This window comes from Sinocyclocheilus anshuiensis, unplaced genomic scaffold (assembly GCF_001515605.1).
Source record: "Sinocyclocheilus anshuiensis isolate Anshui unplaced genomic scaffold, SAMN03320099.WGS_v1.1 scaffold697, whole genome shotgun sequence".
NCBI classification, from domain to species: domain Eukaryota; kingdom Metazoa; phylum Chordata; class Actinopteri; order Cypriniformes; family Cyprinidae; genus Sinocyclocheilus; species Sinocyclocheilus anshuiensis.
Genome location: NW_015538036.1, coordinates 2,462,483 through 2,484,988, shown reverse-complemented (window position 1 = coordinate 2,484,988; position 22,506 = coordinate 2,462,483). Strand labels below are relative to the sequence as shown.

The window sequence follows — 22,506 nt, the reverse complement described above, 5'->3', positions numbered from 1 at the left end:
TGTGTGTGTGTGTGTGTGTGTGTGTGTGTGTGTGTGTGTGATCAGAGCTCTTGGCCAGCAGGCAGAGAGAGGAGGAAGCAGTCAGCGTTTTTCAGACATGAATGAGGCACTGCTAGAGCGGGCTTCCTGTGTGGGGCTATAAAAACAACACAGCAGCGATGAAGAATGCCCACTGCTCTCACATTTCAGACCTTTCTGCCAGGTCTGATCATCTTGTGAGGGACCTCTTCCAAAAATATAGGCAGCAACATATTTTAATGCATGAAGACCCATTTATACTGTGATAAATTAAATATTATTTAGAAAATATTTTCGTTACTTTTTTTTACTACTAAAGTTTTTTTAGTCAGTATTAGAGTAATTTTAGATGTACAAAAACCGAAGAAAAACAAAATTAGAATTGTCAATAGGCTAAAATGTTCAAAGAAGAAAAAATCAGAAATGAAAATAAATAGTAATTCAGAGTTCCGAGGAAAAATAGTCTAAAAAATTGAATAAACTGCACTATTGCCTGTGATTTATTAGAAAATATCATTATCACTTAAAGAAATGCTGAAGCAAGTCACAAGGCTTTGATAGAGTTGCACCATGTGAACTTTCATCAGATTGTCTTGTTGTGAATCACACATATATCATATGTGTTTAGCCCACTTCCTGTTTGTTCAAAGAAAAAGTAAAATAAAATAATATACAAACCCTGCTTTAAGAATAATGTAGTGCGTGTTCAATTCACTTGAGAGTGGGCAGGTCAAGTTAATGGTCCGTTGTGCACCGCCAGCATTACCTCATGGGATAGCGCTGCTTGTAATGCTTAAGGGCTGCTCACTGAAAAGTCAACGCTGGCTCAATTTTTGCTGCAAAGATACAGTGACAAAGAGCTTGCTTGAATCGCCTGTATATTTAATGGGTATTTTTGGTCTGGTTCGGGAGCTCATACTTATTCTAGGGTCTATATTAACTGCATTAAGCTGTCAAAGCACAAGAATCACATGAGCAGACTGGCAGAATGTATTTAAAACACACAGGAAGTGGGCTAAACGCATTTGATATATGTGTGATTCACAACACTGAGACAATCTGATGAAGTTCACATGGTGCAACTCTATCAGAGCCTTGTGACTTGCTTCAGCATTTCTCTTCATTTTTTTGCGTGCTAATGCTATTTGCTAATGAATCACAGGCAGTGGTGCAGTTTTTAATAGAAGTAACATATTCCTCTTTGCCATTGATGGGAATTAAACACTTTCAAGTGAATTTAGCAGCACCTGCTCTTAAAGGGATATTTCACTCAAAAATAAAATACTGCTATTATTTACTCACTTTTTTATGTTGGTGGAATGCAAAACCTATTGAAAGTAAATGAAATGAAAGTAATTGACCTGGGCTGCGTTTCCCAAAAGCACCGTAAGCCTAAGTTGAGCTCCATTGGTTATGGCTTACGATGCTTTTGGGAAACATAGCCCTGTACTGTGTGGGTTGAATGGAGTGTGTTCCCGTGAACACTAGTTCCTCTTGGGATGCAAAACAGCTCATTTTCTAATGACCCCAAAATCTCATGAGAACATGGTATAGTTTGCTGGGAATTTCTATGGTAAAAACCAAGGATATGAACTCCTAACATTGGAATCTGCAGTCACGCATGTGTGTGGATTGGTTTTCTGGGGTTTTCCAGTAAAGGCCATCCTGTAGGCTATAAGAATGGTGTGGAGTCCACATCCCCTCAGCAGGTCAAGTACACATCAAAGCCCTGTGATTGGAAGCAGAAGTTCAGGCAGCAAGTTCCTGGCACTGCTCAGGTATGCTGGGAAACTGTAGCACTGCATGCAATTGACCAGGAAATACTGCAGCATGTCATGAACTCATGCATAATTAAAGATCATCAGCACTTCTTGTCAGGAAAATCTATAGAGAAATGGGACATGTATTTTGATTCATTTAATGATGGAATTATTGTTTCTTTTTATTTTTATCATTATTTATTATTACAAAAATTGTGAATAAAATGTAAAAGAATTTTGATTTTACAGTATTTTTTTTTCTCATTTCTGAAGGGTTATGTGACACTGAAGACTAGAGAAACAGCTGCCGAAAATTCAGATTTTGACAGGAATATATTACTTTTTAATATATATTAAAATAGAAAATGCTTATTTTGAATAGTAATAATATTTAACATTATCACTGTATTTTTTAACAAATAAATACAGTATTGGCGAGAATAAGAGATGTATTTCAAAAACATTAATATCAAACCCAAAATACCTGAATGGTACACTCGTAAAAATAAAGGTGCTTCAAGCGATGCCATAAGAACCATTTTTGGTTCCACAAAGAGCCATTCAGTCAAAGGTTCTTTAAAGAACCATCTCTTTCTTACCTTTTTATAATCTGAAGAACCTTTTTTTGCCACAAAGAACCTTTTGTGAAACAGAAAGGTTCTTCAGATGTTAAAGGTTCTTTATGGAACAATTTAGACAAAAAGGTTCTTCTATGGCATCGTGAAGCACCTTTATTTTTAAGAGTGTAGTACAGTTCATATGTCCTTTTTAATATCACCTAAGAGTATATTGCTTTACACTATATTTATTTATTTTTTGTGTGCTGGCTTTCTTTCCATGTAAACTTGCCTAAAAGTATAAATATCTCCAAAAAAGATATAAGACAACACGGTTGTTTTTCTGCAGTTAGGTCTATGTCTGAGCCATTATAAACCCACTCATGGTAATATGATAAACATATCAGCCATGTAACAAGGAACAGCATTCACTGTTTGTGTGTTTCTCAAATAGGGTTTGATACAGTCCAGCATCAGCAATATAGAAAGCCATTTGCAAGTTAGACATACTCAGTGAGCTGCTATGACTTTAATGTTCTTCAGTTATTAGGGAGGAATTTTAATCTTGTTTTCAGATGTGTTTTCCTTCTGGCTCGTGGCAGCGGCATTCCTCAAGAGGGTGGAACTGAAATTGAGTTTAATACGTGAAAGAATCTCAAGACTCCAATTTAGTTGTTACGAAAACTGAAAACTCACTCATCACCAGTATTACAAATGACCTTATCACAGAGGTTCTAAAATCTTAATAAAAATGTAAAATTAAATAAAATATTAAAATAAAATATAAATGAAGTTCTAATAATTATCTCTCTCTATATATATATTTTTTTATGGGGAACAGCTATTATGATGATTCATTCATTATTTATTTAACATTTTACATTAGATCGAATTTAAAGTGAATGGTATTTTTGAAATGTACTGCTACCATATATTGCGATATCAACCCTTCATCGGCTCCTTTGGGAGGAACTTGTGTTCCTGCGGTTGCAAACATCTGGAATGCCATTTAAAGCCAGCGTTTAGCATTTTGGCACCCACAGAGCTGCATGCCTTGTGCTGTGGCTCAAGTGTTCAATATGTGCATATATTGTGACACTAGATGTGCGCCCTGACTGGTGAGCACAACCCTAACGGCGTAGTCACATGCTAGCACAATTACACAACAGATGAGCTCACACTGAGAAATGCTGGGTGACGTGGCCTAAACAGGAAAAGAACGACACATTATTTAATCCAAGCTGTTTCTGAGTTTGGACCGGTAAGAAAATAATGGCAGAAAAAGGTAAAATCACATGAAATGACCAAACTGGGGGACATTTATTGCATTCCTAAGCATCACACCATTGCGTTTGATAAGCTTGAATCACAATATTGTAAAATAAAGCAAAGCAGGATGCTTCATACGTCTGGACTAGCTTGATACTGATGTTTTGGATCAATGTGACCTTTTTATCTCGGAAATCTCAAAGACCTCCAGTAAAGTGAGGACTTTGAGACAGGAGTGCCCATGGCTGGCATTGCTTGCTTGGCACACCTCCTGGAGACCCGTCCTGCTGAAAGCGGAGCGCGTTTCAGTGTTTACAGCCAGTGCTGAGGAAAGCGGCTGTGCCCGGGCCAACTAGAAGAGCAGGCAGGTCTGGCAAACAGACTGCGTTCCCACGGCTTGGCCTTGAAAAAGGCATTTGTCACTATTCACAGTGAACACTCCACTCATTACCACATCACCAACCGAAAAATCACTCGTAACCAGAGGTTAAATTGGGATTTATTATGTGGGGGGGCTCTAGGGTGTCGGGCTGATTTATTCTGAAGCAATATTCTCATCAGTTTTCTATCAGCTGTGCCATATAAATCTGCGTGTTTTTTTACTGATTAATTTAATCCATGGGCATTTTTTTTTTACCTTTATAGAGGGCATTTTCCCCTGAACCTCATTCATATCTGTCATTTCAAATTCTTACATTTAATCTATAAATTCAGTTATAATAATGTGATTGTTTATATCTATACGTTTTCAAATTAAATCATTTACACTGAAAAAACACAACTGGATTAAATAATGTTATGAGATTGTTTTAAATATTTTTTGAATATGCAAACAAGAAATGATGGTGGAAATGATACTTTTAAACAAAATTAAAACGCCAGTAGGTGCCAGTAGTGAGCGTTTAATGATTGAGTCATTGAGTTGTTCATTCAAACGATTCGTTCAAACGGCTGATTCGTCAGATGTTTATGCATGGGCTAATGAAACTTTGACTCAACCGATTCGTTCAAAACACAATCAATCAACAATGAATCGGCTGGTTATTGTGAGATGCGCTGTGTTTCCGCCTAAAATGTAAGTGACCTAATATTATTGTACTTGCTTATTGAACCATTAAACCAGGGGTGTCCAAACTCGGTCCTGGAGGGCCAGTGTCCTGTAGAGTTTTGCTCCAACTTGCCTCAACACACCTGCCAGGAAGTTTCTAGTATGCCTAGAAAGAGCTTGATTAGCTGGTTCAGGTGTGTTTAATTGGGGTTGGAGCTAAACTCTGCAGGACACCGGCCCTCCAGGACCGAGTTTGGGCACCCCTGCATTAAACAGTCGTAATGATGAAAATGTTGTGTGATGTTACCTAACTAACTGTATTTTAAATATAAAAACTTTTCATTTAGAATTTTTACCTCAGCATGCTGAGTTTCTTAGTGTTGCGCGTTTTGATTTCTCCTGGAGAGGCTGCGTGAGCTTTGCCTCAGTAGTGCAACCTTATACTGTCAATAGATGCATTATATTCAGTTGCTATATCTGCTATTCGCCACTTACTCTAGTCTAAATGTAATAAAATCAGAATAATACTTGGTGAGTATGAATATGGTGATTGCCTAGTTATTTTTGGTTATTGATGTTTTAATCAGGTTACTTGTCTTGCGTTAATGTCGAGCCCTGGAGTCTATGTGCCCTGGACGGCCCCGGCCCAATTTAAACCCTGCTCGTAACTGACAGCAATCACCTACTGACTGATACTCCAAACAGCATCAAATGAGTAGATGGTAAATGACCATTAAGTCCACGAATAACCAGCACTCTCTTCCACGACTGAGGTGAGACCCTTGAGCAAGGCACCAAACCCCCAACTGCTCCCCGGGTGCCTCAGCAATATGGCTGCCCACTGCTCTGGGTGTGTGTGTGTTCACTACTGTGTGTGTGCACTTGGATGGGTTAAATGCAGAGCACAAATTCCGAGTATGGGTCACCATACTTCGCTACACATCACTTCACTTTAAAAAGAATGTTCTTTATTGCTGATGCAAATGAACAATCACAAGTGTCTATCATTATTATCATCATGTACAAGGTGGAAATATCTTTTCAGCCAAACCTCATGATAGTGTTGACATAAACATCTGCATCCATTTTCACATTTCATGCAGCAACACCAGTAAGAAGATGCGTTTTTAAAAGCTTTCCTCCTTCCTTCGACACAACACTCACGTTTGCACTGAAACTGCGTCAATATTGGTCATATATACTCGATAAACCAGGGAAAGAGAAAAAACAGGTGAAGAATGAAATGTGCTCTTTTAGGAAAACTGAAATGCCTAGCTCAAAACGCATACAATACAAAAATAGATTCAATGCAACAAGCAGTTAGGTGAGCAGTTTATTTGGAATCTTTAACAATTCAGGACATCTAGGTGTGGTTTATCCTGCACAATGAGAAGTAAAAATGTGCAGTAGAAAATAAACTGGATTCTCTGAGCACCTTGGGACCATTAGTTTTGAGTATTATGTCTGAAAAAATTATGTCCAAAATGAACTCTTGTTATCCTGAGTGTGTTGTGCTTCCTGTTTACATCACATTTGAAAATTGTTTTAGGCTCCTGCTCAATTGTGACGGCAGGTGATCTGACGACGGCTACTGTTTTTTCTCTCAAATGCACATTCTGTTTTGCACTGGAATAAAAATATCATGGGGAGGGGAAGGGGAAATAAATGAGACGGGATACCAAATTTGGGCAATATGTCCAGCTACTCCCACTCTCATCTCCAAACACGAACCAGCTACTCCTTTGCCTGCCATTTTAAGCAGGAGTGACATTTGTATAAGATAAAATCAAACCTCATAAAAACAAATCTCGGAATAAGAATAATATATAGTTCTTTTTATGAAATGATAAAAATACCAACGAGACAAGATTGAAAGGCACAACAGTGAAGACTCTGTTGGGTCTGTAAACATCTAAGAACGGCTAAGAGGGTCTCGAGTGTTTAAGGAGCCACACAAGCTCCTCGAGTCATATCAATATCTCATTCATCCGTGTGAAGAACATGTTTAAAATATGACATTAGTAGCAGGATCGAAGACATTCGATGCTCTCTGTTCTCGTGTCTGTTTTCCTTGTTAGTTTCACAGTGGAAAACACAGTCCAAACTCACTATATACTTGCCCCAAACAATCTTCAGTTCCTTATAATGGACATTCATTGTATGGGGATAGATTTCATAAATTTTAGACTCTTGGTTTGTTGTATATTGCTAGGGGCTGGCTAATTCGCGCCTGGCTCTCTGCCAGGCAAGGTGAAGCTCTGTTGATCCAATCCGAACAGGGTTCATTTAGGCATTGTCATACTTCTGTAGTGCCTCCTCCAGCTTGCCTGTGACCTTCTGGAAGAAGCTGATCTGCTGCTGTAGGTAATGTTGCATCTGGGACTTGAAGTCCCGTACTCGAGTCTGATGGAAGTGCTGGATCTCAGCCAGTGTGGCGAAAGAGATGATGTTGCAGCGTTCCCTGATCCCATCTGCCTGCTGGCCCTCCATCTTCCCTTCCTCTACATGCTTCTGGCTGTCCTTCACCTTCGTCAGAGCACCTGTGAAGAGAGCGGAACCAGGATGAGACTAAATATTGACTCAGATTAAATCAAGGGGAAAGTTATGATAAATGGCTCAACAGGTTATACTGGTCTGTACTTCCGCATGAATGTGAAGAGACCAGGATGTCACCTTTATGATATATTTATCAATTTACTATTTATCGTTGGCATGTTTGCTACACTTTAGACCAGGTGTTTTCATAGTTTGGGGAAGTATAAGACCACATCAAGTTATGTAAATAGACCTTCCTGATGAAGAACTTAACACTGTCTATTTCATTTCTTCTCGTCTTTGTTCTATTCTTTTTTTATTTGTCCAATTGCTTGTTATTAGTTTCTTCTTATTTATTTTTTTAATGATGGTTTACTTTAATAAATGCTTGGCTATAGCCAACACGCTTCAATCTAATAGAAAAAAAACCCAGATTTCACTACAGCTGGTGCTACTGAATGTATGTTTGAAATGAATGCTGGTTTAAAATCTGTTGTTCCAGATCTTTTGTCTACAAGAGGAAGTAAAGCGAATGAGTAATGAGCAATGTGGCATCTGCATCTAGCCCTGCCATTATTGCAAAAGAGTCCTGCAAACTCTTCGAACATGGAAGTTACATGAAATGCAGTAAAATCACATGTTTTCCTGTTAAGAAAGCTTGACTGTGGTAACATTTTTGCATTATCAGCAACAGACGGGCTGCCTTTTTCTTAGTGGAAATGACTTAGCAGGGAAAAACACTTGCGAAAGTGCAGTCTAAAAATAAAGAAAGAAAAAGAAGTGTTTATCACTAGCATATACAATATAATAATGTACTATAAGCCAGTCATTATCGCAAATTAAACCCAGACGGGGTGAGAAGGTCACTTTGAGGGTGTTTATTTTGCTATAATGACCAACTGACTGTACATTACCCCACGTACATGGCTACTCAGTAATTAAAAAAGAAGTGATCATGGAATATTGATTTGAGAAAGGAAAGAGCTTGCAGAGTGATATGAGAGATGTGAAACTAGCTGAGCAATGACAATTTCATTCTACAGAAATGTTTGACTGCAGAATCACAGATAATATGCTAATTTACATGGCGAACGTGATTTCACAAAGTAAAACATGCTCATGGATCAACATCCCAATAAACCAATCACAATTGAGGGATAAATTTACAGGAACTGTCAGTTTTAGGCTACAACAAGGGTTAGGTGCTTCTGCACCCTTGTTATTCAGCTATCATTTCCCTCTGTTTTTTGGGATAAATGATATAGGTTTGGGTTTAGGGGTAGGGATAGGGTTAGGTCTATGTTTTTGGACAGTAATGTTGTTCAAGGAACAACAAAAGATATTGATCCAGGAACATGTCTGACTTGGCAAAATCACGTCGACCAATTTACACGTATAATAACTATATATAGCAAAATGCTAAAAACAATTTTATAAAACGGATAGTTCCGGTCCTTGATTCTGATTGGTTGAGCTGCGTTCGAAGCCGTTGTAAATTACTCTACAAACATACACCTTTGTTTACTTCTGTGTGTTGCTCGGCAACCACTTTGTTGGAACCACAACTGTTTCTGAGGAACTACATTGTTTGGTGGAAGAATACTGTTTTTATTTATATCATTACACTTAATTTGCTCTGTTTTATTCGGTGAAACCTTACTACGTATATGGAATAACTGTTTTATAAAAGCAATAAGCCCCGTGAAGCCGTGGTTTACAGTGAATTTATAACAGCTAAGGGGGTTTCGCGTCGTGCCTAACAACGCCCCTTAGCTGTTATGAATTCACTGTAAACCACGGCTTCTTGGGGCTTATTGCTTTAGTTACAAAGACTACGGTGCTGACCGTGATAAAATTTCCGACAATATCAATGAACATCAAAGACGTCACTTTTATCAGCCTAGTTCACATTACAATGACGGGAAATGAGAATGAACTATTTAATGTCACACTGAGTTACTTGACATAATAACAGTCATAGTAATCAAACAGGATCTTCCACCTTATAAGGAAAGGGAAATGCATCTAACTGGAAGGAAGAACTGTTACTGGTTCTTTGAGTGTAGAAATGCTGGTGAGAATAACTGTATATTGGTGAAATATCAGATGTTAAGTAAATACTCAGTGTACACTACAGGGGTCAGTAGGATAGTAAAAAAAAACTAACAACTTTTATTCAGCAAGGATTAATAAAATTGATCACAAAAAGATTTCTGAAAGAATGTGTGTTCATTAGAGACTAAAGACTGGAGTAATGATGGCTGCTGAAAATTCAGCTTTGCCATCACAGAAATAAATTACATTTTAAAGTATATTCAAATAGATAACAGTTATTTTAAATTGTACAAATATTTTACATTACTGTTTTACGATCAAAAAAAAATTGGTAAAGGATAGAGACTTCTTTCAAAACATGAAAAAAATCTTACCAACTCCAAACTTTTGAAAGGTAGTGTGTATTATGTTTGTCTTTGGGAATGAAGACATCCTGCCCCCCCTCACTCAGGCAGGCAGTCAGGGTTCCTGTTTTACTCATGTCAGACATAGTTTTTACTTGAGAAAGTGGCCTCGTGGTATAGATAAGAAGGCTATCATCACATTTCCCAACTTCAACAGTAACACGCGTTCTCTGAAGCAAGTTTGTTAATAAAAAACTACGAAGACAAAAACTAGAAGTGAAACTAACATAAAAATAAAAATGGAGAGTTTACCAAAAAATTTTGTAAAAAAATAATAGAAATTGAAATCCAGTCGATGCAGCTGAATCATAAATGCTCAAAGTGACGTTACAATTCACTGCTAAATGCAACAGCAATTGTTGTGCATTTGACAAATAAAACTTGGAATGAGAACGTTGAAGGTAATTTGGTATTATGTTAAAGATTATTCAGTTTTGTGATAAATTGTGTTGCCTTGTAGTCAAAGATGGATATGACAATCTGTGGGGTGATATATACCGAAATATCAAAAATACTGATATACTGATAAAACTAAAATAAACCTACTCTAAAATTACAGAAATTGTTCCAGTTATTTAAATTCAAATAAAGGTATAGAGTCTCATGGTCTGTCAAGGTATCCCATGATCTGTCCTGATATAATGATTCACTTTAAAAGCTGCGTGATACAGTGGAGTATTGAGCATAGTGTTGTCAAAAGACCCGGTATTTTATAAAGAATGGCATTGGTTTTGTACATTTCATTTTTGTTTAATGTTATTAATAAAAATGTTGTTCAATTAGCATGTTTTCGTGTTTTACTTTGGTACCGAAATTGATACCGAGAACCGTGGATTTTCACTGGTATTGGTATCGAATACTGAAATGTTGGTACCGTGACAACACTAATTGAGCAGATGGCTGACTTCCCTCCTCAGTGAGGAGAAACATGCAAGACATTCCCAAACGTCCCATCCCCCCAAACGCCACACATTCTGCCTTCTGGCCAAAGAAGCCTTCACTTCAGTGTAACCCAGATCCCTGAAATTCCTCAGACACACACACACAACCATCCTGACTCTCACAAATGCAGTTCAAAAGAGCACACAAGAGAAAGACAAGATGCAGGTCAAAGATGAAAGACAGTAATACAGTAAAAACATTACTTTTAAATGTGAAGAAATTACAATCTCTTTACTAATTATGTTTCTTTTTAAGGAATCGAATGCATTAAATTATTTTTGAATCACTTTTTTTCACCATCATCTGACTGAGGGGTCGTTTACACGACAACGTTTTCAGCCAAAAACTGGAAACTTTTTATGCGTTTTGCCTGTTCGTTTACACGACAACGGCGTTTTGGGGACTGAAAACGCATATTTTTGAAAACGGGTTTCAAAGTGCAAGTTTTTGAAAACGCCACCGTTATCATTTCCGTGTAAACACCCAATAAGGGAATCTTTGAAAAAATTAATACAGCATTTTTGGCCGTTTTCGCAGATATGTGTAAACGCGAATCGTTTTGAAAACGTTGTTGTGTATACGTGAAACTTTTTAAAAACGCAAGGGAAAAACTTTTCCGTTTTTGACTACATCGTTGTCGTGTAAACGTAGCCTGAGACCATCTTTTTCCTTGAGAGTGGAAGTCTCTTGCAGACATTATTTACATTGGACTGTGTTGTTTTTGCTGTGGACAAAGTTCGTCCCTTGTGGCATTTTCTGACATACAGTAAAGTTTTTTTAGACTTTTAAATGCGACAAGTGTATTTACACAGGAACCACAATTGTAAAAAACTGGACACACATAAACGTCACGTTGTTGACAATTAACATTGGTTAAAGTCGTAATGAAACGGAAGTAGAGACAGATCTTTTCTTCCGTATTGTGATGTACATCAGAGTAAAATGGGTTATCGAAAAAGGAACAAACATGTAGGGCAGGGACTTTTTTTCTTATCATTAGTTGTTTTAATGGGTATTTTAAGATGTGGCTGCTGCATTTAAAAATGAATGCAAGCTTGCAGTCGTTTGTATAGGAGCGGGGTTTAAGTTAACTAAATTTTAGTTTCTAAATTCTAAACTAGTATCCTCCTAGTTTCACTAGAAGGTTGAGTTTAAGACATCTTAATTAAACATTACAAGCTCAAAACATTTTTTGAAAATGAAAAATATGCATGGATAATTTGTTCACAGTAAAATCAATAACATGCATTTACAAAATAGGGCGAATTTTCATTTCTTTAATAGTTTTGTAGACTTGACTTTAGTTAGACTTCAGAAAACGAGACAAAGTCAGTAAACTAAAAAATGATGTCACTTATTTGAAAAAGTAACAATATAACAGTTTAAATTTAACAATAACCATGTCACTTTACATGTTATAAGAAAGTAATCAGACTACACAAAGTAGCATTTCCACGATGCTGAATCGCAGAATGGAATTTATGCATAATGCAGAATGTCACGGAATTTGCCAAATTTTGGATGAATAAATCAAAAGTAGGTCAGTACACTTAAATCAAAATGCAATATGGACTAGTATCTAATACTACTACTAATAAAATTATTATTAAAACATTATTTTTAAGGAATATTTACCAGAAAAAAAAAGAAGAAAAAAAAATGTTTACCAGAATTTATTTCCCAGAAAAATGTAAATACACAACACAATATTGTTTTTTAAATCAATTATTTAGAGATGCTTTTGATTAGTCAAATTTAATGAAACCATTAAAATGGAATCCAGAAAATTAATGAAAAACTGAATTTGGCAAAAATAAAATTACATTTGAGAGAAAAAAAAACTTTTCATAGTGCCTTAAAAATGTGTTAAACTTTTAATAAATTGCTGTTAAATTGTGTAAGTTTCATGTTTTCATGATTTTGTAATTTTTTTGATTAATAAAATTTAATTTAACCATTAAAACCGAGTCTAGAAAAATTAAAATGTAAAAAAAAACCGGAATCCAGAAAAATTAAAATGGAATTTGTGAAAAAATAAAACTGATTTCATAGGGCCTTAACAAAGCCATGAAACTCTAACACACAAACAACATAGCATCCCGAGACCATGTCCAGAGCTGGAGTGGAGACCACTTATCTGACATCTTACAGATTACACAACAAACACTTCAGTTAATAATAGTACATAAAAATAGGATACAGGTCTAAATCAAATGCATTTTACATTATTCAAGCCACTAAAACATGTTCTCTCAATTAAAGCTATAGTTAAACTACATTTATTGCTAACAATCATGTATTAAAACAGCCTTTAGTAGGTGGAATATCAAACATAAGAGCTACTACAAGTAGGGTTGGGTATCGTTTTTTTTTTTTTTCGATACCGGTGCCAAATCGATACTTTTAAAACGGTTCCGGTGCCTGAACCGATACTTATAAAAAATAAAAAATAAAAATAAAAAAATCCCCCAAAAAAGGATGGATTGGCATTAGAATAGAAATAGAATAGAGAGTGCAAATGTTAGAGGGTCAAGTTTTTTTTATTAAAAAAAACCAGGTCGAGAATAAGGAGAGATGACTGACAAGACCATGCTGGAGTATTTGCTGCTCAACAGATCCTGAGCTCATAGACAAATATCTGATCTTGTAAGATGTACTCCCTTTACACAGAGTGCGTGTGATCGCGAAATCGAAAGTGAAAGTAAACAGCGCAAACGCTAATTCAAAAATATTTAAATACACCGCATCCTGAGAGCAGCTCCCTGATGCGCCAAAATTATATACAATATTAGAATGTTTAAAGGAGTGGACACGAAAATCGCGGCAGCGAAACACGTTGCGGGAACAGGCGGCAATTGTCAGAGATTCAGCGGGAGTGGGATTAAGAAAACAGCGTGCTTTTAAGTCGGAATGTGAAAACAACATGGACACTCTCGTTACTACAAAGATGTGTTGGATTTGTATTATTAGAGCTTTCCGACTTGAGTTCACGTGCATTTTCTCAGTAGGGAAATTATTTTTCACGTGCGGTGCCAGTGATGATGCTTCTTACGTCCGTTTCGGAGAACCAGAGCACCAATATTTCAATCGATCGCTCAGGCATGGCACCGAAATGAGGCACCGAAATCTGCGTTCTAATTCGGTTACATAGGTACCGGTGCCATATTGGTTTCGGTACCCAACCCTAACTACAAGGCTGCAGTGCAAACCAGTTGTATGGAAATAGTCTGAGAAAGGGGGAGACACACGTGGGAAGCTGCGCTCGACTGGGCCGCTATAAAGCCTGCTGCCGCAGAACCTCTTCAGGCATTACGTAATATGTACTATTACACAACACAGTCCTGCCGTTGAACTGAGACTAGAGAACAAGTCCCATACTGATTCCCGACCATATTACTCCGACATGGATCATGACATTTGACACGGTACTTTGGTTGGATGATAACACAGGTGGCCGATTATATATTCCAGCCTTACAAACAAAGAAATTATTTGGCTTTTCAAACAAATGAGAAGGCAAATGCAGAACACACCGGCAAAAGCAAGTCAGAGCAAGTCCAATTTGCTTTGGAATTGCACCATTATATTCATGGGCATTAGGAGGATAATACAAAAGTCATCAGCTGTGAATTAGAAGACATTTGCCAGAATAGAGACCAATGAATTTTAGCTTTCAGCCCATTTCAGAAGCTGCTGTCTCTTCTTTGGTGGCTGACTCTAATCATCATCTTCCTGTTAAACAGCAGTGACAGTGAAGGCTTAAAGTAGCAATTAGGTTCTTTCCCTCACTGTTGATGGATTAATATGGTCGTTCACCACAACATTGAACGTTCACCCCAACAACCATGTTTTGTCATCAGTTACTCACACTCATGTCATTCCCAACCCTGCATTATTTTCTTCCTTCAGTGAAACACAAAAGAAAATACTAGGCAGAATATTCCAGCTGCTCTTTGTCATACAAAGAGATAATCAGTACTTTTTTATTGTTTTATTGACATTGCTGCAATACTATAGACATATATATATATATATTTTACTTTCTATTCAAAGAATCCTGAAAAAAACTATCAGTTTTTACCAAAATATTACATACTACTACTAATAATAAATATTTCTTGAGCACCAAACCAGCATATTGATGGCCGCTGAAAATTTAGCTTTGCCATCACATTGAATGAATTACATTTATTTAAAACATTCAAATAGAAAACAGTTATTTTAAATGATAATATTTCACAAAATTACTGTTTTCACTGTGATTAAAAAATGCAGCCTTGGTGGGCATAAAAGACTTATTTAAAAAAAAAAAATTCAGTCATGACATGTCTTGGGATAGGCCTAGATTGTAAAATCTTTATGTAAAAAAATGTTTGGTCTTGGTGGACTAGATCTGCTAATGCTCAGATCAAAAAATTAAAAGGAAACACATTGCTGCTGCTAGAGAGAGGAAGATCCCTGTAGCAGATAGGCAGGTGGTGCTGGGGAGGCGGTGGGCTAAGATGAGGACCCGCACCGCGTGCAGACACCGTATTTATTGAATACGTCCTGGTTAGGTAAGCAGTAATGAGTATGTGAATCTGATTGGCTGGGAACATCAAAATGAACGAACCAATTAGAACAAAAACAGAGTTTCATGGCTGAACTATTCATTTTTTGAATCATGCTCAACATTCATTTATGTAATTTAAAACAAAAAAGGGTGGGTAGATAATGACATCATTTTCAGTTTAAAGAAAATGTCTGAGGAATGTGTGACTCACTCGACTGGACTGGCTAAATTAGACTGGTGGTTCTTTCACAGTGCTTCAGACAAACACCTACAATAATAATGTAATCAAGTTAATTATTAAAGATACAAATACTTTTGGAAGATGCATTCAAAACTCACTTGTTTCTGATGGGAAAATGATTAAATGTGCAGGAAGCTTCTGTCTTACACTAAAACTATCTTTTGGCTTCAGAAGACTTGGAAGATAGCACACTATAGAAAATGTTGTCTTTCATGAAAGAGAGAAAAAGGTGAAAAAGCAAATTACACTGAAAGAGTCTTTTCAGACTTAACCTCAAGAGATAATATTAGACATTGCTACAACACAATGAACACTGGAAATGTGTCAAACTGGCAACAGGTTTTAGCTAGCCTTGCTGTGTGTGGTTGAGGGTCTATGCACAATGCTAACTTCCCCAGCTATAATAACCACATCACATCTGAGTCATTATTTCCTCTCATTGTCAAAAGAGCCACATACTTCAATGCACATCACAGAGAAGCAATGGAAAAAAGGATCCCATTAATACCAACGTCAGTATGTTCACTAATGGCTCTCTACCTTCAATTCCATTGCTAGTGGAGGCTCTATAGTGACACAAATCAATACATGCTGTGTTAATGTGTATTTTATATAAAAAAGCCGTAAAAGCCATTTATCCCCATGGACATTATGACTGCCTTGAAATTTGATACTCTCACAAAAAAATAAAAAACAGCAAAAACATTATATTGGTTTACAAAGGTAAAAAGCGAATCAGAAGCTTTCATCTGTTGTTTACTGAGGTCTGTTGTGGTTTATTTGGTTGTAGACTATATCTGAGGTGCAGTTGTTTTATGGTATTGATTAGAGCCCGACCGATATGTTTTTTTTGGGGGCCGATGTCCCCCGATGTAATAAACTTTATTATTCAAAATGAGTCTGACATCAGTGCACTTAACAGTAAACTTCACTTCACTTATTATAAATAGCCTAACTTAACACAAATAGAACAAAATATATATAACTTGAATTAAGAAATTAAACAAGGTAACTGTGTAGGGCAAGCAAGCTACTGCCAAACCAACAGGGGCAGGTTTATGCAGGAAGCACAGATTTTCCAAATGTAAACATCTAAAATAGAGATCGACCGATATATCGATTTACCGATATTTTTCATAAATAACACAAATAGAACAAAATATATATAACTTGAATTAAGAAATTAAACAAGGTAACTGTGTAGGGCAAGCAAGCTACTGCCAAACCAACAGGGGCAGGTTTATGCAGGAAGCACAGCTTTTCCAAATGTAAACATCTAAAATGAATAAATAATAATAATGAATAATATTTTTTTTTCACAAACTCTGTGTTGTGTATTTTTCTGGTAATCCAATGAACATGCAGGACATTCGTATTTAAATCGTCTTTTTGCAGTTTAATATTCACAGACATAGTCTATATATATATGTACTGACCTGTTTTTTATTTATTCATCAAAAATAAGACAAATTCAATGAAATTCCACGTTATACAGTAAATTCTTAATTTTTATGACTGGATTCCGCGATTCCGTCCATCTTTTCTGCATCGCGGAAATACTACTATACCCTACTATTGTAGCAAACAAGTATGATTTTTCAATCTGCTACGTTACTGACTGTACTGACAAACTATGCTGACACCGTGTCTGCGCCGCTACAGGACGCGACAAAGCGACCGTTGAGAATCATTTGAACTTTGTGTCAGCACGTTATAAATAGAACGCGGCATCAGTTTACTGCATCCAGTGTAGACAACATCACTGATTATAATGGGTTCTATTCTACACCGGACGCAAGCGGAGCGATGTGATGTGACCGATGTGATAAGCATGAGTTCTGGGCTGCGGCGCGGCCGGTATAAACACCAGCACTGACTGAGTGGCCGAGATCAGCTCCGGTGGCCGTAACACAGGCTTTAATGTGCCACAGACGCATGCCGTGATGCACAGATCAGCACTAGTCTCTAACGTCACAGAATCTGCTGTTAAAAATGAGCCATCCATTCATCATATCATCATGCAAAACTAAGAATTAGAATCATTGTAATGTGACGATCAAATATAGGTGCGGGTGGGTGGCGGGCGGATAATTTGAAGCAGCGGACTCGGCTGAAGTTTGAGCTCATCCGTGCATCTCTACACTACACTGACCTGGGTCACCGGTAGCAAACAATGGAGCGCACTCTGCTGGACAAACTAAGTAATTACACCATTCAGAAGCATTTAATCTGCGTTATGTTCTGTAAAAAAAAAATTTCATATCGGCAGCATATTCGCCGATACCGATATATCGGCGACAGGCTCATATCGGCCGATAATATCGGCTAAATTATATATCGGTTGGGCTCTAGTATTGATTTCCTATCACCATGAGACTTATTAAAAACGTGACAGCATTTGAGTGGGTAAACAGATGGCAAATGACAGTAAGATGAAACTGCAACAAATACAGCTATACAACCAGAATTCAAAGCCAAAACTATCATTATAACTTCTGAAAAATAGATAACTGAATGTCTATGGGGAGATGAGGCAGGAAGTGCTTATTATATGGCCCCCACACACTCCTCAGGGGGTTTGTTTGAATGGGGTTTTGTTTGCCATCAGACATAGTCAGAGCAAAGACTCGATGTCAGTATTTACTCTGTCACAGAGGTGATGGAAAGTGGACAGGTTTGCTCATAGTTTTCTACTGACTCATTCAAGGCATGGAATGGATGATTGTTTCTTAAAAACCCGTAGATGTTTGCTAAAGTTAACTGTGAAAGTGTGGGTGAAACAACAGATACAATGGAGAAAAGATGTCATTTTAAAGCATTTATCTATAATAAGGCTGTTTCTTCCATTCTAACATTATATGGTGACAATGACGATAAGAATTTGCTTAAATACACTACACCTTTTGGCAAATGCTCATATATGGCATATGGGCTTCAGCAAACCGCAAGTGACCTTAGTGCTAGACTGTCAGCTGGATTTGTCACAGACTGAGGCCTCTCTGCTGGAAGTACGACACAGCATTTCAATTTTTCCAAAGCATTGTGCAGTCACAATAGAATGATGGTGTCTACAAGCACCAGTCTGTACCTCATTAAACATCTGGTTTACACATTTAACTCTCATAAAAATAAATATAGCTACATTTAGGCCACTTTTTTAAAGCAACAAGATCAAAACATTCACTACATTCCCATAAGGAGATGGCAGACAAATTAATGCATATACTGCTGCCCTGTAGCTCGTAGACATCTCTGTGGGCTTTGACAAAAGCACACTATTTGTTCATGTTGTGGTTACGAGTTGCCATATAAATGTGGACTGTTGAAACAGCATGTAAAATTCAAAGTTTCCTATAATTCAAGTTAGATTCTTTAAAAAAAGCAAACAAGACAATAAGTATATAAATGCTAGGCTACATTATAAAATATTTTTAATATCCTTGCTGAAAAAGGTATTGAAAAAAAAAGTCTTACTGACCCCAAAACTTTTGAATGGTAGTGTATATATGTATTTTCCTCTTTATATATTCTTTTTTGGTATTTTACTAATGAAGTCTTGCCTCTGGGCTCATAAGCTTGTGACAATAAATGTTTCTTATGATAGATGTGGATTTTTGTTTGGCCATTTCATTTGACTCATTACATCATGACTACTGCATGATGTAACTGCAGGGAAACTGAGAAAAGACAATAAAAAACACTTTACAATCACTCCTGTTTAAAATGAACATTGTCTTGATTGAAAAATGTATGTGATACCATGCGTTTTATGAGAACTACATTACAAGCTAATGGCTCCAGCTTAAAAATGACTGAGCCAAAAAAGGAAGTCTATCTAAATAATGATCTCAGACTGTAGGAACTCTGCAAATGTTAATGTAATCTTCATAAATATTCAAGCAGTTAATCAAGCAGCTGAAGTTGTGATCGTTACACTTCCTGCACCCTCAGACGGCCTTATTTGTATTCAGAAGCATCATTATTTCAGATTTTCAAAAATGATGCATTCCTACATGCTTTTGATCTGAAATAAAATGACTCTCGTTTTGTAATACGATCAAGGACATTATCAGCTGTTAAGTGTCAGAAATGTCACAATAACATCCATGCTCAAATCAATGCCATTCACTGAATGATTGCATGTGTACTGAAACTCCCGTCAACCTTCCTTGAACAATGCAGTACGTCAATAGTTTCAGTCTTTGTCATTGTATGTGGCTGATTTACCAGCCACAAGAAAGACACACAAAGCACATCAGCAACAGCTCACCCCATGTGACTCAGCAGTCAGACGAAACCAGGATGGCCAGTGAACTCATCAGTGGCACTTCAATTCAAACAAATCAGTCAAGCAAAGCAAACAATTCTGAGAGCAGGTGACCCTGTTATCTATCATACCCACTGATCTCAGGCTAAACACAGTTTCAAGCATATTTCTATTATGATAATACAGTTAAATAAGTGAATGCGTACCTTTCTGTACATGGATGATATCAGGGTAATTGGTAAGGTGGCCTTGGTACAGGGCTAACAAATCCATCAATGGGTCCACATCTTGTTTAGGCTGCTCCACAAAGTAGTCTCCAATAGCTTCGTAGGCTTCCCCCGTGTATGCAATTGCTTGGTTCAAACCGACCGAGTACGACTGCTGGTCCATCTCGAACGCTTGGCTTAGATACTTAAAAGACAGTCCCACTTTCTGATACTCTTTCTTAAACCCAGCTATCTGCTTCCTCGCAAACTCGCTGAGTGTGGCATTGACTTGGATTACGCTGTCATCCATTTTCTTGGTGAAGGCCTTGAATCCGTCAATCCTGCTTTCGACGTCTTGCAGGTCAAGAGGAGCTGCTGGAGTGCTGATGGTGAGGAAGAAGTTGGCACCGACCATCTCGTCCTTCTCGGCTTTCCTTTTCCCTTGCTTCCAAGACTTTTCATCCATGCTGGAGCAGGTGAGGAAGTGCTGGAAAACGTCACACCGGGCTAGTACAGGGTGGCTGGTCATATGATTCATCCACCATATCAATCCTCTTCTCCTTTTCGAAATGAAGTCTTCTTCGAAGCGGCCAGTGGCTTGTTTTTCAGGGATGTGCGGCACTGAAATGACAGGAAATTTCTCCACCAATCTGGCATAGAGCCAATCGAAATGCTTATATCTTCTGTTGACCTGGCTCTGCGTGTGGGTGGACGTCAGCTTGTAGGAAATGTAACTTTTCATGCCTTTGAATTTGGTCTGCTTGGTGGGGTCATCAATAGTGCAAGTGAACGGGTATGGGTTCTCCTGCCACTCCGGACCGTACTGACCCATCACAACGCAGATTTTATCGCCATCCTTCACAAAGCCAGACGCTTCCCCCAGCACAAACGCCTCACCGCCCGACTTCACGAAAGTGGAGAACCTGTTCAGATTTCTGCTGACCGTTGCTGAACTTTTGGCTTGCTGTGCACCTCTAGGCATGGAGGAGGTGGAGATGCTGTAGCCAGAGGGTCCGTTTCCTTCATAATTCCTATATCCTCCACCAACAACCCCTGGTTCATCAGCTACAGATGAGTGATCATCCCAGTCATCATCCCAGTCATCATCACTGGCTGGAGTCCCTGGATGATGTTGTTGTTGTTGCTGAGGTAGTGCAGGGTAGGCTGTGAAGCTGGAAGCTGGTGCAGTGCTGTAGCTCTCTTGAGTCTGATTTTTGAAGTCAAAACCACCAGTGGGAATGTTGGCATATCGAGAGTTGTTGTTAAAAGATGAGACGGTGTCATTCCTCAATATCTCGACGTAGGACGCAGGCAAGAGCCCTCTCTCCCCTCTGCTGTTCGTCCCCTCCAGCCAGCCCTCAATGTCCTGCTCGCTGTACAGAGTTATAATCTCGTGCTCTTTCACCGATATCTCTCCTGGGTTTTCTGAATTAAATTCATACAGTGCTCTCGCTCGCAAAGCCATATTTCCAAGCTGCGATGAATTTAAAAGCGTATAAGGTTAGCGTATCAGCAAGCTAACTCCAACCCAAGCTAACTCCAACCCAAACTAACTCACTTGCTCGCTCGCTCCTTGACCTGCAATACTGACAATAACTTGCGCGTCTGCTGCGGGAACCGTGACCCACTATCTCCAGTGTCCTCTTCACACTGGTCATACGATAACCTGACAATCAATCAGCTGTCGCGCTTAAAAACCTCAGAGCATGAGCAGAAGTCATTTTTTCATCTGTGGAGTTTACCGTCCAGAGCCCCGTTGTTGTGCGCCTGTCCCACACCGACCGCAGTGTACACTCACTCACCCAGAACAGCGCCGAGCGCAAGCAAGTAAGCAGTGCGGATAGTCGAGGGCGGAGCTAAGCAGCACCAGGCAGCACGAATCAAATCTAGCATAGTGAAGAGTGACTGATTCACGAGTATCGGTTCTTTTGAACAGTTCTTTACAATGAACTGTTTTAGTGATTCTTTCGCCATTACGTCATCACCTTGGATATTAAATTCTCCCAATTAAATGGCCTAAAAGCCACGTGTAGTCATATATTGCTGTTCATTACACTTTCCCTCCATGCGTCCTTGTTCTGTTTAGTGCAGCTATGATTCGGCTCAAAAACATGGAGTCATTTAAATGATTTGCCTTTCATGAAACATCATATTTTTGCAAGCTTTAAAATGCTATTAAAACCAGCGCTGTTTTGTATGCGAATTGACAACATTGTTGGGTAACACTTTAGAATAATGGTCCGTTGTTAACAAGTAACTATGCAGGAAGTCATAGGTAGTACTACATTAACACTTCACTTAATACTATTAACTAATAGAGAAGCAAGATTAACTAAGCAGTAAGTAGTAGCAAATTTAGGACAAAGGTAGTTCCTAATTAGATATTTGATAATTACTAAATTACTAAAAAAATATATCCTCATTGAGAACTACTTGCGAACTATGACCAATTAATAAAGAATAACCAATTACTAATCACAACAGTAACGTCTTAAAAGTGAACAATTGGGTTCTTTGTGGAAACTAATTTATGAATATGATATCCCCCAAATAAGTCGGCTACAGGTTGAAATTGTGACTACTACTCTTACCAAAGGATGGATGTTCTCTTTTTATTTCAAACAAAAACATAAAATAATAATAAAAATAATT

The 22,506-nt window shown here is 37.9% G+C and overlaps 1 protein-coding gene across 1 annotated transcript; it reads right to left on the bottom strand.

Moving 5' to 3' along the window:
* Window positions 1–5,520: 5,520 nt before the first annotated feature.
* On the bottom strand, window positions 5,521–21,700 carry LOC107681235 (sorting nexin-18). Its single transcript, XM_016477460.1, has 2 exons — window positions 19,855–21,700; window positions 5,521–7,192 (listed from the first exon to the last, which is right to left on the bottom strand). The coding sequence occupies exons 1-2, from the start codon at window positions 21,317–21,319 to the stop codon at window positions 6,939–6,941; spliced, it is 1,719 nt and encodes a 572-aa protein (XP_016332946.1). The 5' UTR covers window positions 21,320–21,700; the 3' UTR covers window positions 5,521–6,938.
* Between the last annotated feature and the right edge of the window lie 806 nt (window positions 21,701–22,506).